General features: G+C 40.5%; 1 protein-coding gene and 1 long non-coding RNA gene across 3 annotated transcripts in view; one reads left to right on the top strand and one right to left on the bottom strand.

The window, feature by feature from the left end:
• The window catches only part of DNTTIP2 (deoxynucleotidyltransferase terminal interacting protein 2), a 21,497-nt gene continuing 1,437 nt past the window's right edge, over window positions 1-20,060 (top strand). Inside the window, exons 1-7 of one of the 2 annotated variants that reach the window (XM_081226576.1) lie at window positions 1-131; window positions 1,032-2,674; window positions 4,239-4,377; window positions 7,544-7,639; window positions 8,689-8,853; window positions 10,795-10,904; window positions 12,946-13,040. In XM_081226576.1, the coding sequence (XP_081082702.1) occupies window positions 60-131; window positions 1,032-2,674; window positions 4,239-4,377; window positions 7,544-7,639; window positions 8,689-8,853; window positions 10,795-10,904; window positions 12,946-13,039 (2,319 nt within the window). In that variant the 5' untranslated portion in view covers window positions 1-59 and the 3' untranslated portion in view covers window position 13,040. Of the gene's footprint in view, window positions 132-1,031; window positions 2,675-4,238; window positions 4,378-7,543; window positions 7,640-8,688; window positions 8,854-10,794; window positions 10,905-12,945; window positions 15,229-20,060 lie in introns of those variants that run through there. The other variant, XM_081226575.1, reaches the window with a different exon arrangement.
• The window catches only part of LOC308613307, a 20,742-nt gene continuing 9,541 nt past the window's right edge, over window positions 8,860-20,060 (bottom strand). The window contains exons 2-3 of the long non-coding RNA XR_014015234.1: window positions 17,443-17,599; window positions 8,860-9,423 (exon numbers count right to left, since the gene is read on the bottom strand). This is a non-coding gene — a long non-coding RNA (uncharacterized lncRNA). The remainder of the gene's footprint in view (window positions 9,424-17,442; window positions 17,600-20,060) is intronic.

Below are 20,060 nucleotides of genomic sequence, written 5' to 3' on the forward strand. Positions count from 1 at the left end.
CTTCTCTGACGCACTTCCGGAGCGCGGACGGGGCGCCGCGGCGGCTGCAATCCTGGAAGATGGTGGTTACAAGGTCTGCGCGGCCTCGGGCCGGGATCCAAGCCACGTCAGTTGAAAGCTCCCAGCAGAAGGTAGGAGATATCAGTGCTCCCTCATTCTTCTCGCTGCTTCGCAGAACGGTGCTCAGGGAGGTGGGTGGCGCTGGGGTCCCGCGGAGCCTGGGGAGGAGCGGTAGAAAAGCCGGAACTGGCAGCGCGCAGCTGTGTGCCAGGCTCCGTGCTAAGCCTGTAGCTTCCTCTTCAGACCTCACTAGGGTCTTTTAATATAATGCGTGGCAGGGAATAGAGAGATTAGGTAACTTATTTTGCTGTAGTTCAGCTCCGTAATGCAGATGCACAGCTCAGGCCTTTTAATCTGACTGCTAACACCGTGCTAAGGAGGATTAATTTCGGCCACCAAGTGTGAGCCTCATTAGCCGGATTGGATGGAGAAGGCACCTTTTTCACGTGGGAAGACTGGCTGTGCCCCGACAGCACCTCCTTCTGGCGTGGGGAGGGCTGTGGTGACGCCAGCTAGTAATTCAGTGGCGTTAGTCGTCCGCTGCCTCTGATGTTGCGATGAAGGGAAGGGAGCATTAATTCGCTTAGGTATGAAAACGTAAGCACAGCGACCGATTCTATCTTTCGTCTTTTCCTATATGTATGTTGGAATGTAGGTCCACCTAGTATATGTGACTTTGAGTGGAGAAAATTTTCTTTTTCAATTATTTGTTTTGTTCCCTAAAGTCAGATCCAGGACTTAGGTGACGCTAGTGAGGCAGGGCCTGCAAATGCAGAGTCAGATCCAGTATTTAAGTATTGATTTTTTTTTTAAATTGTGGGTGGTGATGGTTGTTGTTATTGTTTTGCATTAATCTTGTTTACTTAGTTTTTTAGTGCCCTCTTAAAATTTGCTTCTGAGGGGAGTGTCTCATTCACTTTGCTCTTGCCCCAGCCCTACCTAAATCACAATGTATTTTCACTGGCTTATAGAATTCTGCTGCGGCAAGAATTCAGGCACATCCAAAAGGCCGGAAGGAATCTCCATCTGATGACCCAAGTATTGATGAATCACAGACCACTAGGGAACAAAGTCCAGCTCCTAAAACCAGGAAGAGGAAGAGCGGAACTACAGGTTCATTACCAGGAGTGAACAAACCTTCTACTGATGGAGAGATCTCTGAAGCAGAGTCAAACTGTTCTGTGTCTGAGGCCCAGGAACCCATTTTAAGAGTAACTAGGAGAAGGCAGATCTTAGTTGCAGGCACCCCAGTTTCCAGTGTAAGGAAAAAGCTGAAAATAACTCGAGTAAGTGAGTCTCATACTGAAGAAGAAGTCTCTGAAGCAGAATCACATATTTCAGGTAATTCTAGAATTGTGCATCCCACAGAAATAGCAACAAGAACCAGGAGAAGTAAGGCTAAATCCCGAACCGATCCAAACCAAGAATCCCATGTGGAAGCTAATTCTGATGCTGAGTCATCGTGCTCAGACATTTCTTCATTTTCTGGAATTGCAACTAGGAGAACAACAAGGAGTATGCAAAGGAAATTACAGGCACAAACTGAGGAGAATGATACTAAGATTGTACCAGGAAATGAAAAGCAAATCATAAATACACCTGTGAATTTAGAGGGTTCAGATACCAGACGAACTTCTTCTCGTTTACTAGCAAGATCGCTTTCTCAGATAAATAAGCCAGATATCTCTAATAATGAAACTTATGATGACCCTGATAATGACTCCTTCTTTGGAAATTCAGGAAAAAAACTAATAGCGCAAAAAAGCGAAAGTTTTAATATAAGACAGGAAAAACAAGATGACGTTTCACCTCTCAAAGAAATAACAAAGCAGAATTGTAAGAGCTTAGATGAAGAAGCCAAAGGAATAATAGATGTGGGAAAAGAAATTAATGAGAAAAATTCTCAGTTGAAGAGTCTTTCTGAACTTCAGGACACTAGTCTTCAGCAGTCACTTTCGCAAAGGCATTCAACCCCCGAAAGTAGCAAAACCACCTCAGTATCCTCAAACCTGAACTGTGAGGCTGTAATGAAATCGTTAGCTCAGACATTTGCAGTTGTGGAAGTGGACAGATGGAATGAAGAGAGAAACAGCAGCATAAAAACAAGTGACTGGACAGAACTTAGTGATGGTGGTGATAGTGATGAAGAAGAAGAGTGCACAGTTATAGTTGTTGGCGAAGACATGAGCAAAGAAAGGGATGTAGATTTTCAGTGTGATACCAAACTGTGTGAACTTGAGCCCAGCACATCTCAGGATAAAGATGATTCTGTTTTATTAGTTCTCAGCAGTGATGAAAGCCAGCAGTCTGAAAACAGTGAGAATGAAGAGGACACTGTGTGTTTTGTTGAAAATAGTGGTCAAAAAGAGTCATTAAATGGAGACTCAGAAAATACATCACGTGGCAATGCATTGTTTGTAATTGACACAACTCCTCGATTGAATGCTGATGAAAATTTTTACTTGGATGAAGAAGACAAGGCAAGTGAGGTTGCCACTGAGGAAGAAAAGGAGGAGGAGGAAGAAAGTGAAGAAGAACCATCAGACAGTGACAGAAGTAAAGATAATGAGTTTAGTGATGAAGACAACTTACTAAATAGCACAAAATCTAAACTGTAAGTTTTATCTTTAAGTTTTTGATACATGTTTGAAGTGGCTAAGTTACCATAAAAATATTTGTCATAGAAATTGAAAAAAATATTACTTTGGGTCCTTTATGGAAGAGCTTTTTTATCCAGCATTTCCCTTGTTGATGTGAGTATCTTTGTTAGTCATATTTTTCCCACCAATGAGAGCTAAAAGTACTCCGTTTGGTGGTATATTAAAAATCATCTGGGGCCTCCCTGGTGGCGCAGTGGTTGAGAGTCCGCCTGCCGGTGCAGGGGACATGGGTTCGTGCCCCGGTCCGGGAGGATCCCACATGCCGTGGAGTGGCTGGGCCCGTGAGCCATGGCCGCTGAGCCTGCGCGTCCGGAGCCTGTGCTCCATCCACAACGGGAGAGGCCCGTGTACCGCAAAAAAAAAAAAAAAAAAAAAAAATCATCTGTTAAGGTTTTCTTGCATGATTATAAGAGCAACGTATAAAAGGGAAGGGAGGTAACTTGGTTTTTTCTACATGTTGATTGTAGAGAAATTGAAAAATAGAGGAAACCTGAGAAAAACAATAACCTATAATCCCATCTACCACCCATTGAAAAGCACTCTTTGGGGGCTATTTCTTTAGTTTCTTTTTTTGTTGTTGTTTTTCAAATTTGTTTTTCCTAGGCACAGGCCCTTGGTGGCAGTGTATTCACTGGAAATACAGGTATCCTTGGTAAGGAACTATCCATTAACAGATGCCTAGTCTTCACTCTAAACCAGTGAAGTCGCTGAGGCTAGTCTCAGGTGTACTTATTTTTTAAAAGCCACACCTCCTCCCCAGGATAATTGTAATGTACACTCAGGGTTGAGAATCACTGCCAAGGCACTACAATTGAATGATTTCACTTTCCAGTAGAGGTTGATTATCAGAACTTTCAACTGCTCAGTTTATATGAATAATTAGGAAAGAAACTGACTGTAAGTCCAAGTGTACTTGTTTATAAAAAGGACTCTTCAGTAATATAAAGTAGAAATTTTTATTACATAAATATAGCAGGAGCCCAAGCCAACTGCAGAAGATTCTGATTTGGTGGATCCAGGGTTTGACAGTTATATTTTTTTTAAAACTCCAGTGGAAAGTACGAATGCTCGTTGTTTAAAACTCACTGATTTAGAGGCACTACTAAATGCCCTTAAATTACCCAGAAAAACCTTCCAAATTTGGATAACTTAGAAGTTCGGAGTAGAAGACCCTGTCTTTCTCATTGGCTTTGGAGATGGAAGTATGTGGATGTATATTAACTCGCTACCTATACATGAAGTTGAGCAAATTGCCAGATGTATTTCCTCCTCCTTTCTGTAATTCTTTCTTTATAAAATCCCTTTATGAAGTCTGTTGTCATGTAATATGGCCTTAATCCTCTTCTAAGAAAAACTAGGGAATAAATTTTGATGTGCTTCCAAAAGGCTTAATTCATTATTCATCCCATAGTTTTCTTCTAAATAAAAATACAGTCTCAATTGTTTCCATTTTGAATTACTAAATGATCTAAAAAAGATCATTTCTTAATCACTTAAAAGTGATCATTTCTCTTTCAGTCTGAAGTTGACTAGCAGCAGCATAGATCCTGGTCTGAGTATTAAGCAGTTGGGTGGTTTGTATATTAATGTCAATGCAGACAAGCTACAGTTGAACAAGAGAAGACTAACACAGATCAAGGAGAAAAAGAAAAATGAGGTAAGTTGCACAAAGCATCCCATTGGTTTTCATAGAACTAACCAGTCACTTCTAGAAATGATTAGTCTTTGGTAAGAGACTAATTTTCCTACAGTGCAACCACGTTAGCCTACTGTGCTTCTGTTTTCCCTCTTTCCAGGACAATCATTTCTTCTTTTTTATTATAAAGTCCCAGCTATAAAAGATGAGGCTTGAAAACTAAAGTGACATAGGATCAGTGTTACTCTTCTTGCAATCACCAGTTATGATCCCAAGGGTTGTGTTTTTTCTTTCCTTGCTATACTTTTAGTTCTTAACTGCCTTGGACTGTGTTGAAAATCTGAAAGCTGTGAGTGCCCACTAACCCCACCAGGAAAAAAAGCACATGTGCGCATAGACATAAAATTGTACATATATTTTCAGAAAGGAATTACAGGTTAGGTAACCTCATCCAAACCCTCAGTTTCAGCTGTCACCTTGAATGACTTCCAAATCTTTAGTATCAATATTTTCTAGCCTTGCAGCCTACCCAGGTCTTTAAATCCAGGTGCCTGTTGTTTGTTCATTCAGATGTGCTCGGGCACTTGACTTCACTAATTGCCCTTCTCTTCCCTACCTAAACCAGTTCCTCCTTTTGCAAGGGAAAATCTGTTTCCCTTTTGCACTCAACAACTAAGCCTATGGGACGGTGCTTCTTATATACTTTCTACTCTGCCCCCTCCTTTCCACCCCACTGTCACTGACTAGTGACATCTGTTGTGTTTTTCATCTAGACTATTGTAGTGGCCTCCTTACTCTTCTTCAAGCCATCCTCCAGGGTCTTGCTAGATTTCTTTTTCTAAAAATACAAATCTGACCATGATATTCTGTTTAAGTCCTGTAGTGGTTCCTCAGAGCATACAAGGTGCCTCTGTTCCTCTAGCTCTGACTGTCCACCTGCTGTGTTCTTACCATTGAAAATTACTATTGACTTGAGGGTATGGGGAGGGGGAAGGGTAAGCTGTGACAAAGCGAGAGAGAGGCATGGACATATATACACTACCAAATGTAAAATAGATAGCTAGTGGGAAGCAGCCGCTAGAACAGGGAGATCAGCTCGGTGCTTTGTGACCAACCTAGAGGGGTGGGATAGGGAGGGTGGGAGGGAGGGAGACGCAAGAGGGAAGAGATATGGGAACATATGTATATGTATAACTGATTCACTTTTTTATAAAGCAGAAACTAACACACCATTGTAAAGCAATTATACTCCAATAAAGATGTAAAAAAAAAAAAAAGAAAGAAAGAAAGAAAATTACTATAGTTCCCTGAACACACCCTGGTCCTTCCCAGGCCATTGCAGAGATTATAAATCACAACCTTTAAGAAGCATTCTTTGACCCTAGTCCTTCCCCCTACCTCCTCTCTGCTTCTGCAACACCCAGTATAGATCTAAGTGATTATTGATCATGTGGTATTCATTGTTATTTTACTGTCTTTTATTTCTGGGCTGGATAATTCTTTGTTGTGGGAAAATGTCCTGTGCCTTGTAGGATATTTTTAGCAGCATCCCTGGCCGCTACCCCATAGGTGCCAGTAACATCCATCTCTACCAGTGCACCACCCTCCCACCTCAAAATGTCTTCAGATATTGTCAGTTGCTCTCAGTTGAGAACCAATCTAAACCTTACTATAGTACTTGACACACAACCAGCTCTTAATAATCTATTAAATAAATGTCATGCTCTCTTCTCTGACTGATAGGAAAGTCTAGACTGCTACTGTGCTACCCAGCAACTTCTAGTCCTGAACCTGAATTGAGGATTTCTGAATTGATAATTGACTTCTAAATTGATAATTTCAAATGCTATTGACCAAATTAATATTTGCTGTATTCCTTTGAACTGTTTTGAGGGCTAAGGAGCAGCTGTCTTTAGTTCTTGTACTGGGGAAATGACTAATTACCCTGAGGTTCCTTTTAGTCACATACACAGTATTAAGACAGTATTTAATCACCCTAGGCACGTAACAAGAAATGCAGAAGACATTTAGGAAAAGATTAACAGATCTGACTACTTAAAATTTTAAAACTTACGCAAATAAAAACACCTTAAAGACAAGTAAAAGACTACAGGTTAATACCAAGATACAAAATACATTTCTACAAATTAATAAGAACACAACCCTGTATAAAAATGAAAAATAACCCCCCCAAAATACAGGCATTCCACAGAAGAAGACTTATATTACAATACATAGATAATAAATACACAAAAAGTTGATCAACAGCAAATGGAAACATTCATGAAGTACCACTGACAAAACACAAAAGGATAATCTCCTGTGTTGGCTATGTAAAGAAAATGGTACTGATTAACTCTTGGTAGGAGTTTATACTACTTGGATGCAAGGCAATTTAGTAGTACCTATCAAAATTTAAATGACACATTTTGGAATCGTTTTACAGAAATAATCACAAGTGTGCAGAGATGATGTTTACAATGTTTCATGGAAAAAAGTGTAATGGAGACTTATTAAACTAAATATCAAGAAGAAAAATTATGCACAACAGCTGTTAAAAAGAATGAAGTTGATCTTTGTATGAATTGACATTGAAAGAGCATCTTTGATATATTGTTGGGTTGCAAAAAGCAGATTTGTTTGATGGCATAATTTCATTGGTATACCATAAAAAGCATATGTTGTTTAATCAAAATCTATACTGCTGTTTCTTATCAGTAGTCTAGCTGGTCTCCTCAGATCACAGAAAGCTTTTTTACCAACATCGAAGAACTTATTAAAGCCTAGTCAGGTTTTTTTCCAGGGAGTTCAAGAACTCTACGGCATTGTTCCTATTGTCTTTCGTTTCCAGTTGGTTGGTGCAGGTGGCTGGTTGCAAACCAATGAAATGCAAGTGGATACATTAATGTATATCTGGTGTGTGCAGATTCAGGTTAGAAAAAGAAATTTGAGATGAATATTGATTTTATAGATTCCCTAAACCCTTCAGTTTGTCTCCTAAAGCATTTTTATTTTGATACAATTTACAAATTTAAGGACAGGAGCAACTTTGCAGTAGTATGTTTGTCCATAAAGGTAAATATATCTGGAGTAGTCTTCAGTGTGGGAGATGTTTCCTTTATAAGGCAATAATGTTGAAACAATAATGACATTCTGACATTTTAAAACCAGTTTAATATTTTTGCAGCTTTTGCAGAAAGCCGTCATTACTCCTGATTTTGAAAAAAACTACTGTGTCCCACCATATAGTGAATCAAAGTATAAACTTCAGAAAAAACGCAGAGTGAGTACAGTGACTCATTATTTAGAATGTTTAATGTGTTTGACTGTATATATTCAGTTTATCTAACATGGCTGTACAATTAAAGTATATACGTTTCCAAAGAAAATTGTTACAGATATCTAAGAGCCCGTAAAATATGGTTCCATAAACAACGTTTCATATAGATTTTCACAAAGTGAAAGCTCTTTTTTACCATCCTTAAAAACAGTGGCAGCCAGCATATGAGGTCACTGTCCACACCACACCTTTTGGCTTATAGGTACTGTTCACAGAAGGCTGGGAGCTCTGTTGTGGGCTTTTGTAGGGAACTGAATGTAACCATTAAAAACACTGGCCTATTTAGTCTGCCAAACGAAAGCATAGAAGGTATTTTCTTTAATAAAACACAGGGGACTACTTCCATTTCAACTAATAAGGATAAAGAAATTATTGAGAGAGCTTAAGAGGAAATTTGAGGATGGTGCTCCAGTAATGTCACTAATATGACCAGAGCACCCTGGCACATGGTAAACACTCCAGTATTTGTTGTGTGAATGAACAAAAAATGAAATTAAGCAAATAACTTGCTAGGAGTTTTCAAAAAAAATAGAAAGTTTTTGAATTTTAGAAATAATAGAAGTTTCTGGACTTGCTGGAGTGAGTAACTTTCTGAGACAACTCAGTAAAAGTGTTAATGTTTACATAAGAGCTCCAGAAGTAGAAATGTTTTTTATACATTACATCTTGTGTAGGGTATTCTAGACAATAAAAATTGAAGCTGTGGGTTACTCTCCCAAGTCAGCAGTTCTTACTAAGATACAAAGTAAATTTTAAGGAGCCCTCATTTAAGAAACTGACAGTGCTGTGCCTAATTTATCAGAGAAATTGCTTTTTGTGATCTAATCATTTTATGAAAGGTGAATCTGGAGACTAATATATACACTCCTGTAAAGTAACCTTATTTGTTTTTCATGAAATTTTCTTTATAATTTTAGGGGGAGTGAGGTATAGTTTATACACTGCATATTAAAATTAGAATTTTCTAATTGTTTCTGAAATTTGAATTTCAGCAAGAGCGACAAAAAACAGCAGGTGATGGCTGGTTTGGTATGAAAGCTCCAGAACTGACAGATGAACTGAAAAATGATCTCAAAGCACTGAAGATGAGAGCTAGCATGGACCCAAAAAGGTTTTACAAGAAAAATGATAGAGATGGCTTCCCCAAGTACTTCCAGGTATGAAGCAAACAGAATAATGGTAGTAATGTTCTGAGGATTTTAGTTTGGAAAGCACTATAGTGATTTGTTTACTCTTAAATGAATATTTACAGAGCACATCTGCTCGGGCCGTATAATAGTGGCCAGAACCCAATTCAGACAGCCACCAGCTTGTAATGGCTTTCCATATAGAAAGACGGTGTTCCAGACGGTAACTAGGTTTCCAAACGGTAACTAGCTTTTCATAATTTCTTCTCTAAAAATTATGAAACTTACAAGATAGGTGTACCACATATGAGTATTATTAGCCTAAGAGCAAGACGCCTTGCAGGATGGGGCAGGAAAGAGGGACTCATGTACACCAAACTCTTTTTTTTTTCAAGGTTCTTTATTCTGAAAACAAGTTAAAAGTTGGTTTCCAAAGTATTTTCAGATGAAAGTCCAATTGATTCACCCTCTGGTAGCTCTCAAGTTCATTTCGTTCTTCTTGGCTACCTTTCATGTCACTCATGGATTACTGTAATAGTCCTTTGCCTCCAGGTCTGCTCTCCCTTTTGGTCCATCCTCTGTTGTAGGCAGTCATCTTTCCTTTAAAAAATAGCAGTCTGTTTTATGACACACCTCTGCTCAACGATAATCAAGATATTCAATGGTACCTTCAGTGATTCTTATAACCTATAGGATAGAGTCTTTACCCTTTAATGTAGCCCTTCACCATGTGCACCCAAACTAGCTCACCACCCCTTTTTTGGTCACATAGTCTCCTCTTAAGCTCCAACACACTCAGCTGCTCAGTCTTCTCAGGATATGCACAGACTGGTCTAGTCATTCTGACTTTACAAGTGTTGGGCTCTGCCATGTTTGCTTGGTGAAATTTTACCCATACAAATCCAAGCTAAAATGTCATCCTTTGTAAAACCTTCTTTATCTCCATTCGATAGAATTCGCCATTTAGTTTTCAGAGCATCTAGAGTGTTTTGTTCAGCATAATATTAGGTTATGCTTTAATTTTTTAGTTGCATACCTTTGGATCTTCCTTGAGACTCTGGGGGCTTCCCTGGTGGTGCAGTGGTTAAGAATCTGCCTGCCAGTGCAGGGGACATGGGTTTAAGCCCTGGGCTGGGAAGATCCCACATGCCACGGAGCAACTCAGCCCGTGCGCCACAACTACTGAGCCTGTGCTGTAGAGCCCGCGAGTCACAACTGCTGAAGCCTGCGCACCTAGAGCCTGTGCTCTGCAAGAAGAGAAGCCACTGCAGTGAGAAGCCTGTGCGCTGCAATGAAGAGTAGTCCCCGCTCGCCACAACTAGAGAAAGCCCACAAGCAGCAACGAAGACCCAATGCAGCCAAAAAATAAATAAATAAATTTTAAAAATTATTTTTAAATTAAATAAATAAATTTTTAAAAAAAGACTCTGGCCCCCTCACTGGCAGGGACCAGATATTCTTTGTCTTTGTTTCCCTAACACCTAGCACAGTGCCTGGCACATAGTAGACATTGTAAATTTTACTTGGTTGAACATATGAACAGATGCAGAGTGGTCAGTAAGAAGGTTCTACATTGGCAGCAATTATGATAACCTAGGAGATCAAATAGGTATATAGTAGAATGTATGTGTCAGTTTCATTAAATTGGAAAACTAAAACAAAAGACTATCTGTCCCACTTTTCCTCCTCTATTTAGACTATTCATCAAGAATTTACGTCTAGCACTTACATAAAAGGAATTTTGGTTTTACTGTAAACTCTAATGAAGAAATGTCATTAGTAGGACCCAGTGCAGATTGAATAAGTGATTCTTTTTCTTTAAGAAAAGGCAAAACTAATTTTAATATTGGTAAATTGTAAGCTGTGTTTTCCATTACTTTCTGTAAATATACTTTGTTAGAGCTACCCTGAGATATGAAAGATACTTGGCCTTCAGGTATTGCATGACTTATTTCAATCAATCATTCATAGATTGGAACCATTGTTGACAATCCAGCTGACTTCTACCATTCACGAGTTCCCAGGAAACAAAGGAAGAGAACTATTGTGGAGGAACTGCTGGCCGATTCTGAGTTCAGAAGGTAAAGGAATTTATGTTTCACTTTATAATATGTGTGCTTTCCCTTAGAATATGCATAAACTTTAAATTCAAGAAAATTTTTAAATGCTTTAGCACAGAGTTTCTCAACAGCAGCACTATTATATTTTTTGGATGGAATAATTATTAGGGGGGACTGTCCTGTACATTGTAGGATCTTTAACAGCCTCCGTGGTGTCTATCCACTAGATGCCAGTAGTGTACTCCCCTCCCCCGCAATTCATGACACTCAAAAATGTCTTCAAGCAGTTTCAGGTGGCCCCTGTGGGGCATAAGCATTCCCAATTTAGAACGACTGCTTTAGAGGGAAGCATGAAAGTATTTGGCTGACTAGAAGAGAATGAGCCCACAAAGGAGACTGGGAAAGAATAGCCAGGGAGGCATGAAGAAAACCAGGAGAGCACAGTGTCATAGAAGTCAAGGAAAGGGACTTCCCTGGTGGCGCAGTGCTTAAGAATCCGCCTGCCAGTGCAGGGGACACGGGTTCGATCCCTGGTCTGGGAAGATCCCACATGCCGGGGAGCAACTAAGCCTGTGCACCACAACTACTGAGCCCACATGGCACAACTACTGAAGCCCACGCACCACAACAAAGAGCAGCCCCCGCTCGCCACAACTAGAGAAAGCCCGCGCGCAGCAACGTAGACCCAATGCAGCCAAACAAACAAACAAATAAATAAGGGGGATGTCAAGGAAAGAGAACTTTACAGGCAGGTATAAGCTGGAGGGAGTGGCTAACAGTAATAAGTGCTGCTGAGAGCTCAGTTGAGGTAAGAACTAAAAACTTTGGATTTAGTACATGGAGGTCACAGTAACCTTGGCAAAAGGAGATTTCAGGGGAGTGATGGAGGAAAGCAGACTGGAAGGTACTTGAGAGTGAGTTGAAGAAATAAGAGAAATCTTTGAAGAAGTTTGGTTGTGAGCAAGACGAGAGAGTCACAGCTAGTGGATGGAGTTGGATTTTTTTTTTTTTCCTGAGATGGGGGCAATTTGAGTATGTTTAAATGTCCTTGAAGTAGGTATGTGTATAGTATAGATTTAAAAGCATACCTCATAGAAACCTCTGCCGAACTTCTAGATTCGTTTAATAGCAAAAGTGAAAATGTTTATCTAGGTTTTTTAAGCTGGTGTAATATATAGACATGGAAAACAAGTTTAACTTGAGTGTTATGTAAACTATTTAATGAGTCTGGTTTATGGTGAAATTTTTAGAAACAGCAATGCTCTTTTCTCACTTCTCTCTCCTTGGAAATCTCATCCCCACAGAGTTGTAATAATCTATATACTGTTGACTTTCAAATGTGTATGTCTAGTCTAGATCTCTCCTGAGTCCAGAGCCCATAACCAGCTACTGCCTCAGGAATATCTAATGGGTATCTCACAGGCCCCTCTAAGAGCTAACTTGGGGTCTACTGACCTCATCCTCCCTGTACATTCTGGTCCTCTCCCAGTGTTCTGTATCTCATGACCAAACGGCATCACCCTCCATCCATTAAGGCAAGTCCTGATACCTCTTCTCCCTTCAGTTCCATGTTCAAACTGTCAGAGTCCCTCCCGTTTTCCTATCTCTCAAGCCTGTCTGTTTCCTTCCCCACAGAGGTGTGTGGTACAAGGTGATTGAGTCTTTGCTTACTTAAAATTGACCTATATTTTGTAATCTTCATGATGGCAATCTCAGAAATTACAGCATGGGTCTCTAGTGGCTGAAAGTTTTCAAAAGTCTTCCTCTACCGTTGCCATTTTTTTCTTACTAGACTGCAAGCTCTAAGGGTAGGGACTACTATGGCTGGCTGGTTCACTGCTCTGTCCCCAGCACCTAGTATGGCTTCTTACACATGGTGGAACTTAGTGCAGATGTGATGAATAGATAGTGAAAATGCAAAAAAAAAACACAAAAAAAAAACCCATGAAATTTAGAAGTGCCTCCCTGCCACCGCCCCCCCTCTCCCCACCAAAAGGTTACATTAACTTCTAAGTTTGGTGTGTCATACTTTAGAACTTAAAGGTTTGGTTTTTCTTTTTAGATATAACCGAAGGAAGTACTCAGAGATTATGGCTGAAAAGGCAGCAAATGCAGCAGGAAAGAAGTTTCGAAAGAAGAAGAAGTTTCGCAATTAAGGTTCACCAAGCAAATCACAAAATTTTACATCTCCCCTTTATTTATTACTAAAGATATTTTGAAAACTAACACAAGCATCACATAAATTAACATAGCCTGGCCCTATTTATATATAGGGATTTCTCTTTGGAAAAAGTTGATTTTAGAGAGGATTAATCACATGCCCCTTGGGATAAAAATAGGGGTGTCTACAAAGGATCCATTCATGCTTAGACCCTTTGAGGAGGAAAAAAAGGAAAATAACCTCAGTCATTTAACATTTTTGTAAAGTTTTCAACGTTTGGTTATTTAAAGAAAATTTAAAATATAAAGTTTGCTAACATTCAAAAATTTTAAAGTAATATGATCAAACATATGTGAGCAATATTGTAATTATTATGTAGAGATGTGTGTGTAGGGGAGAGATCGTGCCCTTTTGTCAGTTGCACATTCAAGTCCAGAAAATTGGTGAAGCTGGGATACAGAGATCTTGTTGCCAGTATAACAGCCACAGTTGAAACCAAAGAAATGTTAAAAGTGTTCTTGGAGCATGTGTATGTTAGTATATGACCAAAGAACTAAATGAAGCTATAAAAAGGACTTAAAAGATGGACTACTTGGAAAGTTTGGGTTAAAGGTAGAAGCAAGAGAGCTATTCTCCTTCTTTAGCAACTGAAACAGGAGGAAAGATAGATTCTATCCAGATTCAATGTTGTGTTCCAGTGAAATAGTATTAATATAATTTTAGTTTGGCTACGAGGTAAAGTGGCCCAGCCTATCTCATTTCCAGTGGCAGAAATATGCATCCTGGCCAAAGCAACTCACGACACCCAAGGAGTGTTGGCCATTTCTGTTAATGCTTCTTGGTGGGTTATTGCTTCCTTTATGTCATTATTCACGGGACGTCTATTTTGTAGCATACTGCTTTCTTGGGATTTCAGTAAATAAGAAATCTAGGGCTTCCCTGGTGGCACAGTGGTTGAGAGTCCGCCTGCCGATGCAGGGGTAACAGGTTCGTGCCCCAGTCTGGGAAGATCCCACATGCCGTGGAGCGGCTGTGCCCGTGAGCCATGGCCGCTGAGCCTGCGCGTCCGGAGCCTGCGCTCTGCAACGGGAGAGGCCACAACAGTGAGAGGCCCGTGTACAGAAAAAAAAAAAAAAAAAAGAAATCTTCTATTTTGTGTTTACTGCTTGGGATCATAAGCAGCCTAGTAATAAAACTCACAATGACATTCATAGGTGGAGTTAGTGAAACATCTCTATCTGTTCTCTTTTATAGAAAAACTTTTATTCCAAGAATATTAAGTTTTGCCTTCTGGGTAAAATAAGGACCTGCTATGAGGGAATTAAATATAAAAACAAGAAATAATTTACCCTTTACACATTCTTGCAGAAGGAGACATTGTTAGTAGAACGTTTCTTCAGCTCATGCTACTATGCTATAAGAACAGTCAAAGCTGTCAATCCTTTTGTATGGTGTTTCTCGGTGCAATTGAGGACTTACGCAGTTTTTTCTTAGGCTCAAGGTGTGTGTCAACTTTTTATCTATTCATAACTTTCATGCTGGTTTCTGACTAGTGAATGCTAGAATAGGTTGAATTATTTGATCCTTCAAAACTGCAGTTATGACAGATATTTGGTACATTATAGTGCATTTTACAGGGAAAGCAAGATTGGAGAACTCTAATCCTTCCCACACAGAGCAGCATTAGAGCTCTCTGGATTGGAAAGCAGTGATGAGGAACGAGAACTGAACCTAAGCGCCAAGTTCAGCTCTCACTAACCCACCTTAGAGGTGCTCACAGTACGTGTTTTGAGTACAGTTGACTCTTGAACAACACGGGAGTTAGGGGCACTGAACCCCATGCAGCTGAAAGTAAGAAACCTTAACAGTAGGGCCTCTGTATCCACAGTTCTGCGTCTGAGAATCAACTGCTTTCAGATCATGTAGTATCAATACTTCAGTATGGATTTATTGAAAAAAATCTATGTATAGTGGACCTGCCCAGTTCAAGCCTGTGTTGTTCAAGGGTCAACTGTATTATAGTTACATTTTAACATGCTCTTTTTTTGTCTCCATTGATTCTTTTTTTTTATTTTATATGTATTTTTGTAAGCCACATAAGTAACTTGGAACAAAGTAGAGAGTTATCAACAAATGTAAAATACCTTATTCAGTGAAATAAACAAATGCTTCAGCTAAAAGTCATTTAAAGTGATCTCTATTAACATTTACTTTAAGGAATTAAAACTGGTAAGATGCATAGTAGCTTCATCTCAAATGTGATCTTTACAAATTTATTTTAAATCTTCAAAACTGAGTATCAAAATATAACTAGGTAAAGGTCAGAAGGAAGTCTCTTAGTGCTCCCGGCCGTCTACAAAAATCTATACTTGAATAATATATGTATTTCTCTTGTTTTTTTTAAGCAAAGCAACTGTTGAGAAAAAGCTTTAGTGACTGGCTTCTGTCACTAAACTCACTTCACTTACTGGAACTATTTTAAGGCTTAATGACTATCAGAAATACATTGACTTCTCAACTGAAAAGCATTATAAAGTGTACAAAGTGCTGATGTAGTGTGCTAATGAAAGGAGGGCCTTCAGAATACCTTAAGGTCTTGAAAGATTTCTGAAATGCTTTTAAGACAGCTTATTTTTTTTAAAAAAAGCCTACAAAGCTAGTTTTTTGTTTTTTTTGTTTGTTTGTTTGTTTGTTTGTTTTTGCCGTATGCGGGCCTCTCACTGTTGTGGCCTCTCCCGTTGCGGAGCACAGGCTCCGGACGCGCAGGCTCAGCGGCCATGGCTCACGGGCCCAGCCGCTCCGCGGCATGTGGGATCTTCCCGAACTGGGGCACAAACCCGTGTCCCCTGCATCGGCAGGCAGACTTTCAACCACTGTGCCACCAGGGAAGCCCCAAAGCTAGTTTTTGTTTTGTTTTGTTTTCTAAAGTGAGGAAATTAGGGAAAGGAAAATGAAGATGGAAGAAGTTAGAAAACTAACAGTTGATGAAGGCAGGCTCTGAGCCTCCTGGCATCTAACACAAAAATCAGCTCTGCGTTCAGTGTTCTGCCATAATATAAAAACAAGGGCTTCCCTGGTGGCACAGTGGTTGAGAGTCCGCCTGCCGATGCAGGGGACACGGGTTCGTGCCCCGGTCCGGGAAGATCCCACATGCCGCAGAGCGGCTGGGCCCGTGAGCCATGGCCGCTGAGCCTGCGCGTCCGGAGCCTGTGCTCTACAACGGGAGAGGCCACAACAGTGAGAGGCCCGCGTACCGCAAAAAACAAAAACAAAAACAAAAAACAGCTGCTTTAGAGAAACACCATTATACCTATTTTTAAGACCTGAAGAAATGTCGCACGGGTCTCATAACAAGGATGTCAGACTACAGGCCATGCTTGGCTGTCCAGAGGATAAATGGCAGGGTTTTAAAAGGAAGAAAGGCTGTATAGAAACGTTTAATGAAACTTTGACCAACTGGGATAAATTCAAGGAGTCCCACTCTTAGAAATAGCAAATTATAAGAAAACATCACATGAAAAAAATTTCAGTACCACTTCTGGAATATGTGCAGATGCTCATTCAGTTCAATCCCTCAAGCAATGACAACTACTGTTCAGAATAACTACCTACAACATTTTACTGAAAGCATTCAGTTAGGATTGAAACAAAATGATTTACGAACTCCCCAAGCATCTGACTAGAATGCAAAATTCAGGTCTCATTGTTACACAACTTAAGTGAAGAATGAATGCTTTCAGTTTCTAATAGCTTCCCAGAAGCAGGGTCAGTAGCATGGCCTGCAGTTAAATGTCTTAAGCAGATCAGTGTTTTATCAAAGAACTGGAATGTCTCAAACTATGAAATGTGAATTTAGATAACAGTGGAGGAGGTTCTGAAAGGGAAATGGTTATCAATAAATACTGAACACCAACTGTGAAAAAGGCAAAACTATTTTAGTTTCAGGTGATGGGTGGTGGATGATGTATGTTCATTCCAATTATCACTGCATAGAATTGCCCCAAGACTCAGTGATTCAGAACAACCACTGTTTTATTGTATCTCATGATTCAGTGGGTCAGGGCTTGGCTAGGTGATTTTTGCTCTACATGGTATCGAATGCGGTCGCTCAGTGGTATTCAGCTGGCTGCTGAACAGATCTGGAAGGCCTAAGACATTCCCTGACATGCCTGACACCTTGTGACATTTTCTTTTAAAAGCATGATGACAATTGAAATTTATCTTCAGTTTAATGGTAGTATAGCATAGAAATTGCTATAAAGCCAAAACATGACCCACACACTTTGGCACTGCATAGTGTTTAGGAAGTCCGCTCTTCCCCACCTGCCTCCTTCCTAGTCACCCCTCCTGAGGGAAGAGGAATTGCTAACCAGATTGAAGTGAGCCCAGGATACTCACTGGGCTGTAGTTTTACAAATGAACAAAGTTGCTGTATTAACAGGTCAGAAACGATCTGCAGTCAGTCACTTTTGCCCTATTAGAGGGCACGCCTCTCATCCTCTCTTCCAAACGAGGTGGGAAATTAGACTTGGGGCCTTCTAGAGCCAGGCTTTCTCTGTGAATGGCAGGGGCTGATAGGAACATGTTATTCAATCTCGGCTTACCTGAGAAATCCTGCAGTCAGGGTTGCTCTAAAGCTATTACATGAGTGGTATACTCTCTTTTCCATTGGCTCATCTTCCTTATGATTACAACCTCCTTGGCAGAATTGCAAAGCAGGAACTGGTAGGTTTCAGGCACCAAAATCCTGACCTCAAACCCCATGCAATGTACTGAAGTTCTTAGGTTTTGTTCATTAAGGGAAGAAAAATAAAATATGGATATGAAAACTATGGTTAGATTTAGTCCAATTACCATATGAGTTTTAGCTCTCATATGCAGTGAGGAATACTATAAATGACTTTGAGCGGTGTTCCTCAACCTTTTTAAATGGTAGGAAAGAAATATGTGCACGCAGTCATCTATATGAAAAAACATTTATGTGAAGTTTTGTTCAGCCCCTCCCTCCTACATCTACTCCACCCCCATAACCCAGGGAAGTTCACAGGAGTAATGTACTAAAGAGAACACAAACAAGGTACACATTGTAGTTAATAAAATTTTTCTATATCTTGGTATTATCAGGAAGACCTATTTTTTCCCATTTTTATATATGTGTACGTACACACACCAGAATGGCTGGCTGTGAGACAATGATAACAGGTCATGGCTTAATTCTGTAATGTGAAGCTCATCAAAACCTTGGCCGATTTATCTGTAACATCTGCCCTTCTAGCCAAATCTGCCACTTTACCCACCTTCAACTCTCAGCTGCCCTCACCTGCCAGGAGGGGAGTGGATGTCAAATAAAGTGAGATGAAAAGATACAAAACAACTGGCTCAGTGCCTCTTACCTGTGCTTTGGTGACTGCTGGATGAATCACAACTTAAACGCTTTTCACATATTTTACCTGACTGTAGTCCTTTAGGGTTGACTCTTGGTTTTTCATTTAGTGAAAATCATTATCCTGATTTAGCCAAAGGCATTTGAATCAAGATGAGCCTGCATTTCCTTCAAGCTCAATCTCATCAATTCCAGTTACCCTCAATTCCACTCCACCTCAGTCAGTCACCATCATGGACTTACTTGAAACTGGTCAAGATACTGAACTCTGACTACCCCAGTCTGTTAATCCTGTTAGCCTTCCTTCCAGTTCCCTTTAACCCAACCTTGAATGCACTTTGGAATTATTCGAGGTGGCTCCAAAAGTACTGATGCCTGGGCCCCACCTTCGAAGACTGTAAACTCATGATCTCAAGTATTTCAGCCCCTCTCATTCTCCCAATCCTCCACCCCCATTAGGATACATTTTCCTCCCTAATCAATCTGGATCCGTTGGTCAGACATTTCTTTGTATGTGCCACTAGTCTTGTTCTTTCTTCTTTCTTTTTCTGATACTCTCACCTGCCACTCCCAGCCAAGGAAACGCCCACTTTTCCTTCTGTGACCTCACCTGTCTAGAGAAACGATTCCTCCATGCATCCAGCTGCTATATTCAATAGCTTTTCCCTCTGTCTTCATCTCTTCTGGCCAGGAAATGTTATTTGACACTCCTGACCTTTCCTTCTTGAAGCTCCAGCTTCCCTTTGCCCCTGCGGGAAGATGAACTTTCTGCTTCTCCTATCCCTCTATTCTTTTTCCCTTCACTGGTTTTCTTACTCTGCCCACTGCTCGTTGGTCCCCCCTAATGCCTACCCTCTTATCTTCTTCCTCTATACTGTCTAACTTGAATGTCTTGTCCTCCCTCTCCCGCATTGCTCTCGCTTCTCCGCAGAAGGCTCCAAAGTCTCCATCCTTACACTTCTACACCCCTGCTCCAGATGCACAGTTCCTGTTATATGTGATATGCCCATCCATGTATCGTGAAGTCATCTCAAACTCAACATATCCAGAACCAGATACATCATCTTTCTGTGATGAATAAGTGCTTAGCACCGTGCCTGGCACGTGACAGGTACTCAAAGGGAAGCTACTATTCCCTGTTCTCCATCTTCCCCATTGGGGAAGCCTTCCTAAAACAGTTTTAATGATGCCGTTATGCTTTTTTACCTTCTGTGGCCTACCTCTGCCTAACAAAACATGAGGAAACCCCGACATTCAAGATCTGACATTCAAGACTAAAATGACACCACCAGGGGTTTATATTCATCACTCCCCCGCTCATGCTCCAAACTTCATTTGTGCTGGTCATCTGCCTATTTCTCTCACTGCTCTGCTCTGGACTACAGGAAATGACACTTCCCAGGTGCCAAAAATGACTTTGCAGTGAGACATTGACCTAAGACAAGGGCAGCAGAAGCAAGAAGGGTATTTCTCTCCCTCTGCCTTGGGTTGGGTTGCAGCTCTGCCATCTCCCACCTCCCACCAGGCAACTTCCCACCACTGGATACCCCAGGATTCTGGGTTCTGGGAACACCATCTCCTCTCATTGTCCCCCTGGCACTAGGGGTGATAGAGGTTTCCTACTATTGCAATA

The sequence above is a fragment of the Mesoplodon bidens genome (genome assembly GCF_964165515.1).
Source record: "Mesoplodon bidens genome assembly, chromosome: 2".
Lineage (NCBI taxonomy): Eukaryota > Metazoa > Chordata > Mammalia > Artiodactyla > Ziphiidae > Mesoplodon > Mesoplodon bidens.